We start from the raw sequence: 14,917 nt of genomic DNA, 5'->3' as shown, positions 1-14,917 counted from the left end.
GCTCTGTGTTCTCTGGTCGTGGCAGATTTTTAAAGCTGGTCCTTTCTCTTGGTGGCTTTTTCATAATTCCCTCTTGCTGGGGATTTCTCACAAGACCTGGGGAGACCCAATTTCTCTTTGGTTGGCTGCTGCTGACCCTCTTCTAGCATCTGTTTCTTTGGCTGGGGGACCTCTCACCCTTTGTTAGAATTTCTCTTAGGCAGGACTCAAAATAGTCCCAGGCCAGCTAAGTCTCCACCTATACGACTGACATCTGGCCCATGGAAAACGCTCGAGCACCTTTACCCTCTTAACCTTTGGGAACTTGGGCTAACCCCAGTGCAGCCACTCCTGTTCTGCTGCCACAGGCCGAGAGAGCTTTTCAGGAGGAGTAAGACGCTAGTTCACTGTCTTCCATATTGCAAAAAACACACACCAAGTTCTCCAGGTGGCACTCTTGAGGCCCTCTCTCATAAAGCTTGAGGTTAGAAGGTAGCTCACTCTACAAGTCTCCTGTGGGATACTGGAGACTCCAAGCATGGTAATGGATTTTGTCAAAGAAAACCTCCCCTAAATCCTCCCTTCTACTCTCTGACATTTTTTATATCTTTGTTCTGACTGAGGTTTCTGGAGTTGTGAAACTAGTTAGGACTCATCTCCTTTGTAAATCTGCATATAAGGGCCAGGCTTTGGGATTTCACTTCCATTATGCCAATTTAGTGTCTCCATACAAATTTCTATTTTCACATCCTCCTACTACAACCAAAAACAAAAACAAAAAGACCTGTTGCCATTGAGTCAATTCAGACTCATAATAATGATAACAACTACAGCAACAACAACAATGACAGCTCATACTTGTCAAGTGCTAATCTCTGCCAGGCACCTTATTTAATCCCCATCAATAACTCTCTTAGGGTATTACCATGGGTTGTGTAAATAGTTAACATGCTTGGCTGCTAACAAAAAGGTTGGAGGTTTGAGTCCACCCAGAGGCATCTTGGAAGAAAGGCCTGGCAGTCTACTTCTAAAAAATCATCGACTTAAAACCCTATGTAGTACAGCTGTACTCTGACACACATGGGATCAGTCTCAGTCAGAATCAACTCAACGGCAACTGGTATTATTTATAAAGGATACTCTGACGATACTGAACTTTGCCTGTTAAGCTGCAGAAAAGTTCAAATTGCACAACACTGAGGGGCAGGCCTTGCGGATGGTGTTTCAGCTGGCGATTTTCCCTCCCTTAAGGGTATTTCTGTAGGTCCTGGAGTCAGGCCTCAGAGCAATTGCTTTCCTCCAAAAGGAGACAGTAACTCTGCCCAAGAAATGATCCCATTTCAGCAATTCCTGGGAGGCCATTGCTGAAATAGAGGCCATTCTTTATGATATAAAAATCTCACCCTCTTTCCCCCACCCTTAACATTTCTAATTTTGAGCCCCTCTGGTCCCTGTGGAGCCTTTAAAATGCTTCAAGTGCAAGCCCATTGCCAAAGCAAGCCTGTCTGACTAGGGAGGCAGCGCCCTGCACTGTTGCCGAATATTGAACAAACATCCACGCAGCCTTGGCTCTCCCAGAAGCCCTTAGTCTGAGGCTTTGTTTTGTTTTCTGGATGAGGGCAAGTGGTGCCATCACCTCCTGCCGAAAAACCCTGGCTGCTTTCCCAACAAGGAGTTGTCACTTCAACTGAGGATTTTTTTTTTTTTTTGGTGGCAACAAAATAATACCCAGCAGGAATTTGGGAGGAGAAAAAAGAGAGTTCATTTGGCAGGTTCTCAAATGAATGGGTTGTAGTGTCATTGGAACTGAATTGGGCTTCAAACCAGGCATGATCCTATTTTGGAAGCATTGTTCAGAAGGATGGGAAATGTGAACAGAGGATAAGTCTCTTCAAAAATGTTCTTTATCCTTGGCCTGTTAAGGGCAGCCTGCTTTAACCTAACTCTCCCATTTCCTCAATGGTGAGGACCTATGTGAAAATATAGAGGAAGTCAGAGCAACTGGCAAATTGAGCAGCTATTCATCTGTTGACCTTTCTATTGAGAGAGCTAATTTTAATTTGAGAAGAGATGTGTCTTCATAACAAGCCATTGATGAATTCAGTCATCCTTGAAATTCACAAATCTTGGCTTTTAGAGTAATCAGTTCTTTGGTAACACAGTATAATGATTAGGGTATATATGTGTAGTATACATTCAACACATGGTTATTGAAAATATTATTGAAAGACACATGGTTATTGAAAATATTATTGAAAGCTTATTGTGTTCCAGGCAGTATGTAAAGGCATGGTCATCAGCAAACTGCCACTGCCTTTGGCCTTCTGGAGCTTATAATCTCGAGACATTAACAGCTGGTGCAGAGAATAGGATGCTATGAGGATCTTTAATAGGAAGGTCTAATAAAAATTGGAGAGGCGTCCTGGTGGTGCAGTGGCTAAATCACTCAGCTGCTAACTGAAAGTTTGAGGGTTTGAGCCCACACCAGCACTCCTCGGTGAAAGATGTGGTAGTCTGCTTCCGTAAATATTTACATCCTCACCCTATGGGTCAGTTCTAATTGACTCAAAGGCGGTGGGTTTGGTTTGGTTTTAATGTAAATTGGTGACATGGGGATGGAGTTCAGGGGAGGCTTTCCTGAGAAATTGGCATTTGAAGTATGATCTGAAGGATGAATGGAAGTTAGCCAGGGGAAGGCAGGGGGTGGGGGTGAGATGAGGGGAAGATTCTGTGCAGAGGAAAGAGCATGTGCCAAGACTGAGAGAAAAACAAACGGGGTGCATTAGGTATGTAAAGGCCAATGAAGGTGAAAGTAAGAGAGCTAGAGGTGGTGAGATAAGGGATAGGCTGGAAAAGTCATAGGTCCTATGTGCTGTCTTAAGAATTTTTGGTCTTTCTCATAAGAACAGTTAAGTACGGTGGAAGAGTTTTAAGCAGGATAGGAGTATAGGGTTTGGCCTTTAAAAAGATGAATCTAGCCACAGGGTGGAGTTGGATCAGAGGCAATTAACTTTTGCAATTTTAATGCCTGCATAGGAATAATTAATGGAATGGGTAATGGTCTTTCTTCCTTGTTTTGACTCCCTACCAGATCATCACTTAGGCAGGACACAATCTTTAAGAGAGCAATCATTGTTAATGAATGTGTATGCAACTTAGATCCCTGTTTAGATGTCAGGCTCTTTGCCTGTTAGGAGTTGGGGTTGGGACGGGTGATCCCAAGGAGCCTCCAGCCCCTAAATTCAGCTGTGAATGCTATACTGCTGCTGAGGGCACTTTCCAGCCTGGACTATGGGCTTTTAGCTAGTGAGGCACTTCCCACCTCACCTAACCCGATTCCATTTGTTGGAATAAATCTGTGGGAGAAAGCAAAAGATTTTTTGGACAGAAGCAAACCGGCAAAGACGTACGGATTGTTTTGTGGCTAAATGGATAGATAAGCCTGATGGCTATCAATGTTTGTGTATTTTTTCTTTTTATTTTATCAATGGAATTTTTATACCCAGCACCAGGTTACATTCCTTCCCAATTAAGTGCATATATGGGAAGGTGCTATGAGGGGCATGCCATCTGTGTTTTAAAATAGAGATGACAGCAGTTTAAGTGATGAATTGGTTATCAGAAGACTGGAGTCATGTGCTGATACGGCCACTAACTCACTGGATGACCTTAGAAAGTCTTTGAGATACATTCTCTCCTTACTTAAATTGAGAGAGTTGTACAAGATCAGCATTTTCAAAAGTGTATTCTTTCAGTTGTTTTTGAAAACTGTGCTATGGAGAAAAAGTGCTCTACTCTATTTTTCTCCTTGAAGATTCACAATCCAAGGGTATTAGTGGTCTATTTGATTCTAAAGTTTTTACTTTAACCCATCCACCTTACTCCTATATAGTCCTTCTGTGTGATCGTGGGGGGGTCCTTTCTCTTAACTTTAGTTTTCCCATCTAGATATGAGGCTAAAATAGAGGTTGGCAGCCTTTTTTTTTTTTTGTAAAGGGCCAGATAATAAATAGTTTAGGCTTTGAGGGCCATGTATCTCTGTTGTAACTACTTAAATTGTAGAAATAGACAATACATGAATGAATGGGTGTGGATGTGTTCCAGTATAAGTTTCTTTACAAAAACAGACATTGGGCTGGATTTGGCCTGTGGTCCATAGCTTTCTGACCCCTGGGCAAGGATGTGGGCTAACTGATCTCTAATGTCCTCAAAACTCTGACTTCCCCCTGACCTTCTACCCCAAATGGCTGTTCTCTCCCAGGTTTAAAGTCACCCTTCTCCAAAACTATCCTCTGGCCTCCATTTCCAAAATTTGTCATCATCTTCTTCTGACATGTCTGTATATACGGCTGTCTCCCCAGCTGCTGAGATGCCTTCTTCACAGCCTTGTTTTGTTTATCTTAGTAACTACCCTTCTTTAAAAGATTGGTTAGCTGGAATTCACCTTGTCTTCCTCCTCCAGAGCCTTTGATCTGGTACTCATAAGCATTTGCTGACAGCCAGACAGAAAAGGTGGAGCCCAGATCCCAGGCCCCAGGGCCCAGAGAGTAATGAATGAAGCCTGCGTTTATTTGTATTTCTAATTGGCAAGCCCATTTCCAGATCAGCCGCGTGTCACTGCAAGCCGACAGCAAGGGCAGGAGACAGCCCTACTTTCTCTCCCAGGGCTCCGTGCCCAGGTCCCTTGCTTCCACTGACACAGGAACTTGCCTTGACTTCACCAGGCTTGGAAGCAGCTGCCATCTGGACCAAGCCCTGCCCCTTAGAACAGGATCACGCTGTTTTGCCTCTCAGATTGTGTATTGCCCAATCTTGAGGACACCATTGACATAGTCTCTTCTGTAAACAGAACTTTCTGGGTTGTACAGATCACCTTGCTTCTTCAAACTTTTTGATATAGCCGCAGGAGCCTTCCTCCTGATGAAACCTTATATAGAAGGCCAATAAAACTGATAAAAATAAAACTGCTTTATTTGAAGCCAAGTTGTGGGTTTAGAGTTCTGCTTGCTTGGTTTCCTCCTTGCCCTACAGAAGCAGATGAGATGCTTCTGGGATCCCTGAAGTTCCTCAGAAGAATCTGGGAGCCTCTAGACTGGATCACGAACGCAGTTCAAATCATTAAGAGTTCTATAATCTTCCTCTTTGAGTCTCAAGTACATCCCTAGCACCATGTTAGGCACTGAAGGGGGAACAGGAGTGGGAGACATGGTCCCTGGTCCCCAAGAGCTGATAATAGGGTTGTGGAGATCATCAGAAAACTGGAAAGGAAGGGTGACAAGATGGGGTGTCATGAGTAGAAATACTCTGAGACGAGGCATTGAGGCAGCCAGGAAAGACTTCCTGAAGAGTGTGACATCAGGATGGGGCAGTGATGGATAGGAAAGATTTGGAGAAGCCAGGGAGGGGAAGGACATTACAGGCAGAAGGACTAGGGTGAGCAAAGGCAAATAGGTGGGAAATACTAGTTGTATTATTCAAGAAAGGAAGGCACAATATTACAAAATGGAGCATGTCATGGATCAGATCTCAGGGGGCAACTGAAGAGCAGCAAACCAAATTTGAACAAGACAGCAGGTGAGCAGGAAAAGGAAGGGGAAATAGCTTATTGCACATCTACTCTTTTTCAGACAGTTCCACTTCCTTCTTCACATTCACCATCCATAGCAAACCTATTTGTTTGGTATTATTAACCCCATTTTACAGAATTAATCACTAGAGGCTCCTGGATATTAAGAGACTTTCCCAAGATTACAAAGCTATTATGAAGCAGACCTGAAATTTTAACAGCAAGTGGTTTGACTCCAAATTTGTTTCCCCATTTAATGGAAAATATAGTACCTGAGCAAGTTTTTAAACATGAGATTTGGGTAAGCTGACAGTAGACAGAAAGGAATTTCTAGTTGTGTCTGTGAGGGGGGGACAAATTCTTGAATAGTTACATCTTGCAAGGCCCTTGGAGAATCTAGTCCAACCCACTCACTTTAAACATGGAGGAAGTGAAGCCCAGAGAAGGCAAGAGAATATTTAATATGAGTGGTAGAACAAGACATCGTTTTGGCCTCTGAACTTTTAGGTCAGTACTCTTTGCAAGGCATGAAAAGCAAATGACTTTATCACCTTTTCTCCCTTCCTACAGGAATAACAGCTCCTTAGCATATGCTCTTGGCCTTGAATTTACCTCTCCTGCCTCCTGTTTCTTACCTTTCCAGAAACTACAGAGCTGGGCAGCAAGAAGGAACTGAAGTCCATGCCCTTCATCACTTACCTCTCTGGTCTGCTGACAGCCCAGATGCTATCAGATGACCAGCTCATCTCAGGGGTGGAGATCCGCTGCGAGGAGAAAGGCCGGTGTCCATCCACCTGCCACCTCTGCCGCCGGCCTGGCAAGGAGCAGCTGAGCCCTACACCGGTGCTGCTGGAAATCAACCGTGTGGTACCTCTTTATACCCTTATCCAAGACAATGGCACCAAGGAGGTGAGCTCCGCTGGCCCAGACACTAAGTCAAACCTGAGTAATGACCTACAGAGTATATATAGCATGATTCTCTTCCCCCAAACCTTTTAAGCTAATACACACACACACACACACAAAAAAAATACACTAACTTTTAAGAATAAATACAGATACAGTGTTGCTGTTGGGTGCCATTGAGTCAATTCTGACTCATAGCAACCCCATGTGACAGAGTAGAACTGAACCATTGAGTTTTATTGGCAATACTTTTTATGGAAGCAGATCGCTAAGTCTTTCTCCCTCAGAGCCACTGAGTGGGTTCAAGCCACCAACCTTTTGGTTAGTATCTGAGCACTTAACCATGGCACCACCCGGATTGTAAAAAGGAAAACAGAAAATGACAAATATAGGATTCAAAGTAGGGGAGGCAGGGTAGTGGCACAAGGGAGCGTACGTGAGATGTACATAGTCAAGTTCTTCGCTAGTGTTTTGTATGGTGTACTTGTAAGAGTTTATTAAACTATTAAAACTAGCTAACTGAATGAATGAATGATGGAAGTCTAACCATGCATGGCCCAACAGTGAGCTTGAGTCGTGAACTAAGCATTGTAGATAATCTAGTTCCGTCCACCAGAGGTCTCCACACTAACAATAATTATATATATAATACATGTACATATATAAAATACATAATTCATAGACATATATACACATACAGACACACGCACGCACGCACGCACGCACACACATATATATCTCAGAAACCCTGGTGGCATAGTGGTTAAGAGCTACGGCTACCAACCAAAAGGTTGACAGTTTGAATCCACCTGGGCACTCCTTGGAAACCCTATGGAGCAGTTCTGCCTTGTTCTATAGGGTCGCTATGAGTCAGAATTGACTTGATGGCAATGGATTTTTTGGTTTTGGAGATACATATATATATATGTATACACACACACACACACACATACACACACACTTCTGGCTTCAGGGTGAGAATGGGTTGTAGATTGTGGAAGTTAAAGAGTGGAAGCAGGAAGATCAGCTAGGAGACTGCTGCAGCATGTTGGATAGCTGTGTAGGTGTGGACTCTCTATGCCTTGGTGAGTGAAAACATGAATGTCCCCATTCACTGGCTATGTGAACTTACCCCAACGGCTGCTGCTCTGGTCCTTACTCTTCTCATCTGTAATGTGTGGGATACTAGCTACCTCCCAGGGCTTTTCCTAGATGTGTCCTTAGCTCTTGTGACAGCAGGAGGAGTGCTGCTTCCTTTCCTCTTTGTCTAGGAGCCAGATTTTCCCAGATATGAATTCTATACCAGATGCCCTCAGCTTGATCTAAGTATTTGATTCTTTTGAAATCCACTGGGGTTTTTCTCAGGCTGCTAAATCGTGTGTTCCCAGAGAATTCCAAGGGTGTGAAAGCGACCACTAGATGTCACTGTTCTCCTTATAGGAGACCTGGCATACTGGAAGCACTAGTCATTCATTCATTAATTCAAGAAGTATTTTTAAGCACTTACTATATGCCAAGTACTGTGTTATGTGCTGGGAAGTTGAGTATGACAAACGGATGTGGTCATTATCTTTATGGAGATTTACAGACTTGTGGAGAAGACAGATATTCATGAGATAACCACACAAAGAAGTAAATACACCCTGCAAAGTCCCAGGGAGAAGCCTGGGCTCGTAGGTCAAATATATACAACAGGCTTTGTGGGGCCAAAGGAGGCTTCCCTGAAGAGGTGACATTTAGGCTGAGTCCTTTGGGCACAGGTACATGACGTGAATGTGGAGGACTGGTGTGAAGAAGGGGGGACATAAGAGCATTCCCGGTGGAAGGTCCAGCTCCTGCAAAGGCCTGAAGAAGGAGCAAATGTGGCCCATTTAAGGAACTGAATGCAAATCAGTGAGGCTGGTGCATAGAATTATGGGGAATTCCATGGGAAACATGCTGGAGAGGCAAGCAGGGCCAGACCAGGCAGAGCTGTGGGGGCTGTGGTGAGATGTTTGGCCCTGGAGCAGAAGGGAGCCATGGAGGGGTTAGGACAGACAGACAGCCATACTCCTCTTCTCTTAGTTTCTCCCTGCAAATAAATTTTGGAGCTGGCCAAGCATCCAGTTTCCTCTCCTTGTCCTCAGACTCCAATGACAGGCCGGTTAAGAGTTTCACAGCAGCCAGGGGTGGAGACCTCGTAGCACAGTGGTTAAGAGATAGGCCGCTAACCAAAAGGTCAGCAGTTCAAATCCACCATCCACTCTTTGGAAACCCTATGGGGGCAGTTCTACCGTGTCCTATAGGGTCGCTATGAGCTGGAATCGACTCAGTGGCAATGGGCTTTTAAAGGGGACTGTGGTGTATTGGACATTTCCAAGGGAGTCAGGTTGTGGGCCCACTGAAAATGTGGAAATGATCCTAGAGGAAGGGAATATGACCACCCAGAGAGGTGGTGTTGGGAGAAAGCAGCCACTTCTACTTTCTCTATCATTTGTGCCTTCTACCTCAGCCTGAAACCCTTTCCTCCCCCCTTCTCCCAGTGCCATCTCCATCTCTCTGTCATTCTGTGCAGCTAGAGGCAGAGGCCATGTAGATAAAACACAAAGAGCCTTGCAGCGCAGAGGGGCCTGAGCTCTGACTCATAGTGCGTCCTTGGGCAAGTCCTTTTCCTTTTCTGGGTCTCTCTTTTTCTACCTGTAAAACAGATAGGCTGAGTAAGTGTCTGAGCTCCCTTCCATAAACCTTTTTATACATGGAGGCAATAGTGCAGGCTCTGTGTTGTAACATGCTTGGGTAGGAATCCTGACTCAATCCCTTATTCACTGTTGAATGACCTTTGTAAACCTCAGTTTCCACATCTGTAAAATGTGGTCTCATGATCCCTACATCATGGGGCTCAAAGGAGATAATGAATGCAGAAGCAGAGTGCCTGGCACATAGCATAGGATGAACAAATGCCTCTGTGATGATATTAAAAATGAAGTTTGCCTATAATTGTTCCTTCCTTGGTACCTCCTCTTCTAGGTAGTATTGATAACTTTGATGATGCCAAAAGCACTCTAGAAATTATATTTTAGAGTAGGGTACACATTTTATATGGGAGAAATCAATGATTAACTTAAAAGGGCAGGTCAACAATGGAGGGATTTGAGGAGCATTTCCTCACTTTAAACATTGCTGGGACTCATACTCTGTGGGCCAGAGATATGGGCGATGGAGTAACATATGGATAAAAGGATTCCCTTCTCCTACAGATCTTCCAATTCAGAGTAGAACCATTCTTCCATGTGAGAACCCTTGATTCTTCAAGTTATTTGAGGAACTCAGTCAACTGTCAGTCCCACTTCACGTCATGATCAGTGAGTCTCAGAGAAGGGGGCTATGACTTACCTGAGTTTTGTGGAACAGCCTGGTCTCAAATTCTGAACCAGGGCCAGGGTGTACACTAGATAGCTTTGGGGACTGTTGGATACTGTGTCCTTGGGTGGTTGGGGGTCTCCTTGGGTTCATCCCAGTGAATGCACAGGAAAAGGTTCTGCCTTCTGCCTCAGCTGGAAAGAACTCTCAATTATAGTTTGCGCTGTGGTTTTGCATAAGCAAAGCAGGAAAAAATTATTTAAAATGGAGACTTTGATTCCTGTGTAAATCTTCTGCTTCCACCTGTTAAATGACTCTTAAACACTCCAAAACCACAGAGCTTGGTTCAACACAACTGGTGCTTAATGTACTTGACTTTGTATAGTTTTTAATTTAGCTTGTGAGTGAAGAAAAGGCTTCAAGTGGGAGAAACAGAATTTTGTCATGGTGGAGAGCCAGAGAGAAATGGATTTGAATTTTACTTATTGGTAAAGTAGGCATTATAGTATCTATCCCTATCGATTTTGGGTTGGGGAGTTTTCTCCGGGAGAGCTAGAGAACAGGGACACCTGGAATCTGAGCTAGGCTCCATCCACCTTGATTGTTATATGGCATTGAACACGATGCTTCTACTATTTAGGTCTGTCTTTTTTTTTTTTTTTTACCTGTATAATAAGAAATATGGACTATGCTTCATCGAAGCCCCCCTTTGGCTCTGAAATAGAGTCGGAACTAAATTCTACTCTGGATATAAGGGAAATATTTTGAGGTTGGAAGAGGCATTCTGTGGCCTATAATTTAATTCCCATCAAAAGACCATCCTGATTTTACTCCTTAAATTTAGTATTGAGAAGAGAAAGATATACATCTCTTGCACACCATCCCAATGACAAGAGATTTATGAGCACAGAATGATATTAAAATCACATCCCACTTATTTCACAAATCAACCTATTTGTTTTACAGATAGTAAAACTAAGGCCTAGAGATGAGGGGTGACTTGCTCTATGTCACACAGCCAAGTCTGAATTTGAAGTAGTCAGAGGTGACTTCTGACCTGTGTAACCCTCAGAAATGTCTTTCATCTCCCCAAGATTCAGTTTCCTTGTCTGTGAAATGGGTGGTGGTGATTTTCCTTACAGGGCTCTTAAATAGGAAAATGAGGAGACTATTTGCACTAGTATTTTGAAAACTATAAAATACCCCATGCATGCGGATGATCCTTTCCTGGGTCCTTTTCTGGTCCTGACTTCTAATCCGGCGAGCTCCTTTTGTTTCATGCTGTTGTCGGAAAAGCCATGTATAATTCTGTTCTTGTTGTGGTTGCCTGACCTTCCAGCAGATTCTCTCACCCTGCCAGACAGACTTGTTTTCTCCATTTCCACTTCTTGGCTCAAACTGGGAAGAGACTTCCAAATGACTATTATTCAAAAAAATAATTAACATCCAAGCCCCCTACCTACTATTACTACCACTACCACCATCACCACCACTATTACTATCACTGTTACCACCACCACCATCACTATTACCAGCACCATTATTGTCATCAATATACCACCACTGCCACTACCACCACCACTACCGTCAACACTACCACTGCTACCCTACCCCAGTGAAACCCAGTGCTGCTACCCTAATCACCATTAAAGCACCATCACTACCATAACCTTGAATTGGGTGCTTAATATATGCCAGACACTATGCTTAGGAAATGTAATACAGAGGGGACTAAGACATGGATTGTGTCTTCAAGGAGTTCAGAGTCTGGTGGATGAGGCAGAAACCACATAAGCAACTGTAATCACTTTCGTATGCTACTTTAATACAAGATTTATTTTGAATAACATAATAGACATTCCAACAGTGTTAGACGAGTAAGAGAAAGAAATTCTGAGAGGAGGAATCTGGAAAAGATTCTTGGGGCAGGGAAGGCGGATAGGGTCAGATAGCGCAACAGCTTGAAGCAAGCCATCAATGATGAAGATGTATGCTATTTGCCAAAAATGGTCCTTTATCTCATTTAATCATCCAACAACTTCTGAGGGAGTACTATTACCATGGAGCCCTGGTGGCACAGTGGTTAAGCATTTGGCAGCTAACCAAAAGGTCAGCAGTTCGAATCCACCAGCCGCTCCTCGGAAACCCTATGGGGCAGTTCTACTCTGTCCTGTAGGGTCGCTGTGAGTTGGAATCGACTTGATGGCAATGGGTTTTGGTTTTACGTGTCTTAATATATGTTCACTCACTCTATGGCTTTACAACCCATTTGAAGTAGGCACTATTATGCTCGTTTTGCAAATAAAAATAGCCTGAGGCTTTAGAGAGGTTAAATAATTTACCTAAGATCATCTAAAGTAAATCACCTAAGTAAATTGTCAGATCTGATTTCAAACCCAGGATATATGTTTCCAAAGCTTTCAGGCTTGAAAGATTTGGAAGAGATAAAGCTGGGAAAGTGATACACAGAAGACTGAGTCGTGGGTGACTTTGAACGGTGAGTTGAGGGATTTGGATACCGTGTGAGCAATAGGGAGCCCTTCAAAGAACCAAGGAAGAGACAGAACTAGATGTGAGTTTCAGACTGATAATTACAGCAACAAAGAGTAAAATGCAGGGACTAGGGCTGGTTTTATGGCAAAAGTTATTATTTTGGGGTTCATGGATCCCTGACTTTAGAGGGTGTTTGGATCTCTATTCCCAGAAAGTTTATGTAGAATTATACATTACTTGTAATTATTTTTCCTGGGAAGCAGATCCATGGTATCTTAGGCTGGATTCTCTAGAGGAGCAAAACCTGTGAAGCATATATAAATATGTAGAGAGATTTATTTCAAGAAAATGGCTCACATAATTGTGGAGGCTGGCAAGTACCAAATATGTGGGTCAGGTGGCAGGCTGGAGGCTTCTCCTGACTTACATGGTTGCGGGCACTTACTGAGCTGCAGGAGCTGCCAAATCCAAAACCTGAAAATCAGGTGGCAGGCTGGAGACTTCTCCTGACTCACATGGTTGCAAGGGGCTCACAGGGTTGCAGGAGCTGGAGAATCCCAAATCCACAGGTCAGGTGGCAGGCTGCTGGCTCATGTCCCAAGAACCAGAGGTCAGAGGATGACAAGACAGAAGCAGTATCAAGAAGGAGCTTTGCTAGGACATCCATATGTACTAGATACAGGCCACACCTTCAAGGAAACTCCCCTGGCTATTCACATCGGATCACAAAATGGAGGATGATTACATAATATTTGTGAAACTACTGAGAATCATGGTCTAGCCAAGTTGACACTTAACCTTAACCATCACATACGGCGTTTCCAAATTTTTGAAGTGTTCCTGACACAAATGTTGTAGAGCACTAAAATAAGAGAATTAATTAGGAGTCTGCTGCAGAAGTCTATGCATGAGTTGACTGAGGAAAGTGGGGATTCAATTAAAATAATTTTTAAAAATATCCACCAAGGCCCTCCTATGGGAAATACATCAAGGGGCAAAACGGGCATATATCCTCACCCCCTAGATATTTAATTTCTACTAGGATGCGTGTGGGTGGGGGAGACATAAAATAAACCATCAGCATAGTAAATAATATAGTGTATTAGAAGGTGGTGAAAAAAAAAGCGGAGAAGAGTAAGGGACATCAGGAGTGCCTAGCAGAGAGTGGAGATCTGGGTCTCAGAGTGCCTCAAAGCGGTGCAAATAGTAAATGCATTCAGCTGCAAACTGAAAGATTGAAGGTTGGAGTTCACCCAGGGGGCCTCGGAAGAAAGGCCTGGCAATCTTTCTGAAAAGTCAGCCATTGAAAACCCTATGGAGCACAATTCTACTCTGACACACATGGAGTCACCATGAGTTGGAGTTGGCTCAACAGCAACTGGTTTAGGACAGGAGAAGTATTTGTTAACAAAGCAGATTCCTGGCCTCCCACTCAGACCTACTGATTCTGTGTCTCTGGGGGGCGGGGCCGGGATCTTTATTTTCACAAGCTCTCCAAAGGAGTCTAATACCCACTGAGCTTGAGAACCATTACCCCAAACCATCCATCCTTTCTCATTTTTAAATCCTTTCAGGGAATTACTTGCTTTGGGATTAAGAAAGTCAAGTACTTCTTAAAATCTAGCTTAAATCTTCTTTGCTATTATGGGCCACTTCCTCTACCTCTCAGTGCATTCTGAGAAGGAGGTGAAGTGGCCAGGAACCAGACTCTCAGGCAATAGGGAAGATCAAAGAAAAAGAAAGAAAATAATCCACATATTACACAGCACACTCGTGGTCAATTACAAAAGAGGGACTTAATGCTTGGCTTGCCTACTTGCAAAACTGAAAAACGTAGCTACTTTATGGGACCAGAAGACTCTACCAGATTGAATAAGACATAGAAGACCTACAATCTTAGAAAATGCAAACATTTTTGCATGTCAGAGAGGAAAGCATTGTTTTCATGGGACATTGAATTCAGTTATTGAATGCAATAGAAAAGGGAACAGCTGAATGTCTCCCCCTGTGCTTTTAACAATAACAACCACTCAGTGAGCACTCAAATTGTGCCAGGAACTTAGCTAAAGTACTTTACATGCTCAGCTCACTGAACCCTCTCGTCAGCCTCGTGCGGTGGGTATTGATATCCCTAATTTCCAAATGTGACACCTGAGGCATGGAGAAGTAAAGTCACTTGCCCCACGGTCTTACAAATAGGAACTGATGGAGTCAGGATTTGAACCCAGGTCTGTTGTCTCCAAAACCTGAGCTTTTTCTCACTTTGCTATGCTCTCTCTCTACTAACCACTTGCCTTTAACTTTTTAAATAAAGCGTAATAAATGGAAATCCAATGTATAGTAAAGATACTATCACTGCATTCTATTGATTCCTCTAACTGCTGTCTCTTTATTCCTTTATTTGATGGCCAAAATTCTTTTAAAAAGTAGACTATATCTACTGGCTACACTCCTTCAGCTCTCATTTATTCCATGTCCTTACAATCCAGGATTGGCTCTTAGCATCCAATGGAAATACAATGGTTTCTCCTTATTTGTAACCCTTGCAGACTTTTCCACTACATTTGCTGAGAATGACCTTGCTTTTATTCCTGACAGTGTTTCTATCTCAGTTCTTGTAACCCAGACACCCTT

General features: G+C 43.3%; 1 protein-coding gene across 8 annotated transcripts in view; it reads left to right on the top strand.

Annotated features, from left to right (window-relative positions):
* Positions 1-14,917, top strand: part of ASTN2 (astrotactin 2) — a 1,062,617-nt gene that overhangs the window by 781,393 nt on the left and 266,307 nt on the right. For all 8 annotated transcript variants that reach the window (XM_049897085.1, XM_049897083.1, XM_049897084.1 and 5 more), the window contains one exon: positions 6,189-6,454. In XM_049897085.1, the coding sequence (XP_049753042.1) occupies positions 6,189-6,454 (266 nt within the window). The remainder of the gene's footprint in view (positions 1-6,188; positions 6,455-14,917) is intronic.

This window comes from Elephas maximus, chromosome 9 (assembly GCF_024166365.1).
Source record: "Elephas maximus indicus isolate mEleMax1 chromosome 9, mEleMax1 primary haplotype, whole genome shotgun sequence".
In the NCBI taxonomy this organism is placed as follows: domain Eukaryota; kingdom Metazoa; phylum Chordata; class Mammalia; order Proboscidea; family Elephantidae; genus Elephas; species Elephas maximus.
Note: the sequence above shows the minus strand (reverse complement) of the source record. Positions and strands in the feature narration are given on the sequence as shown.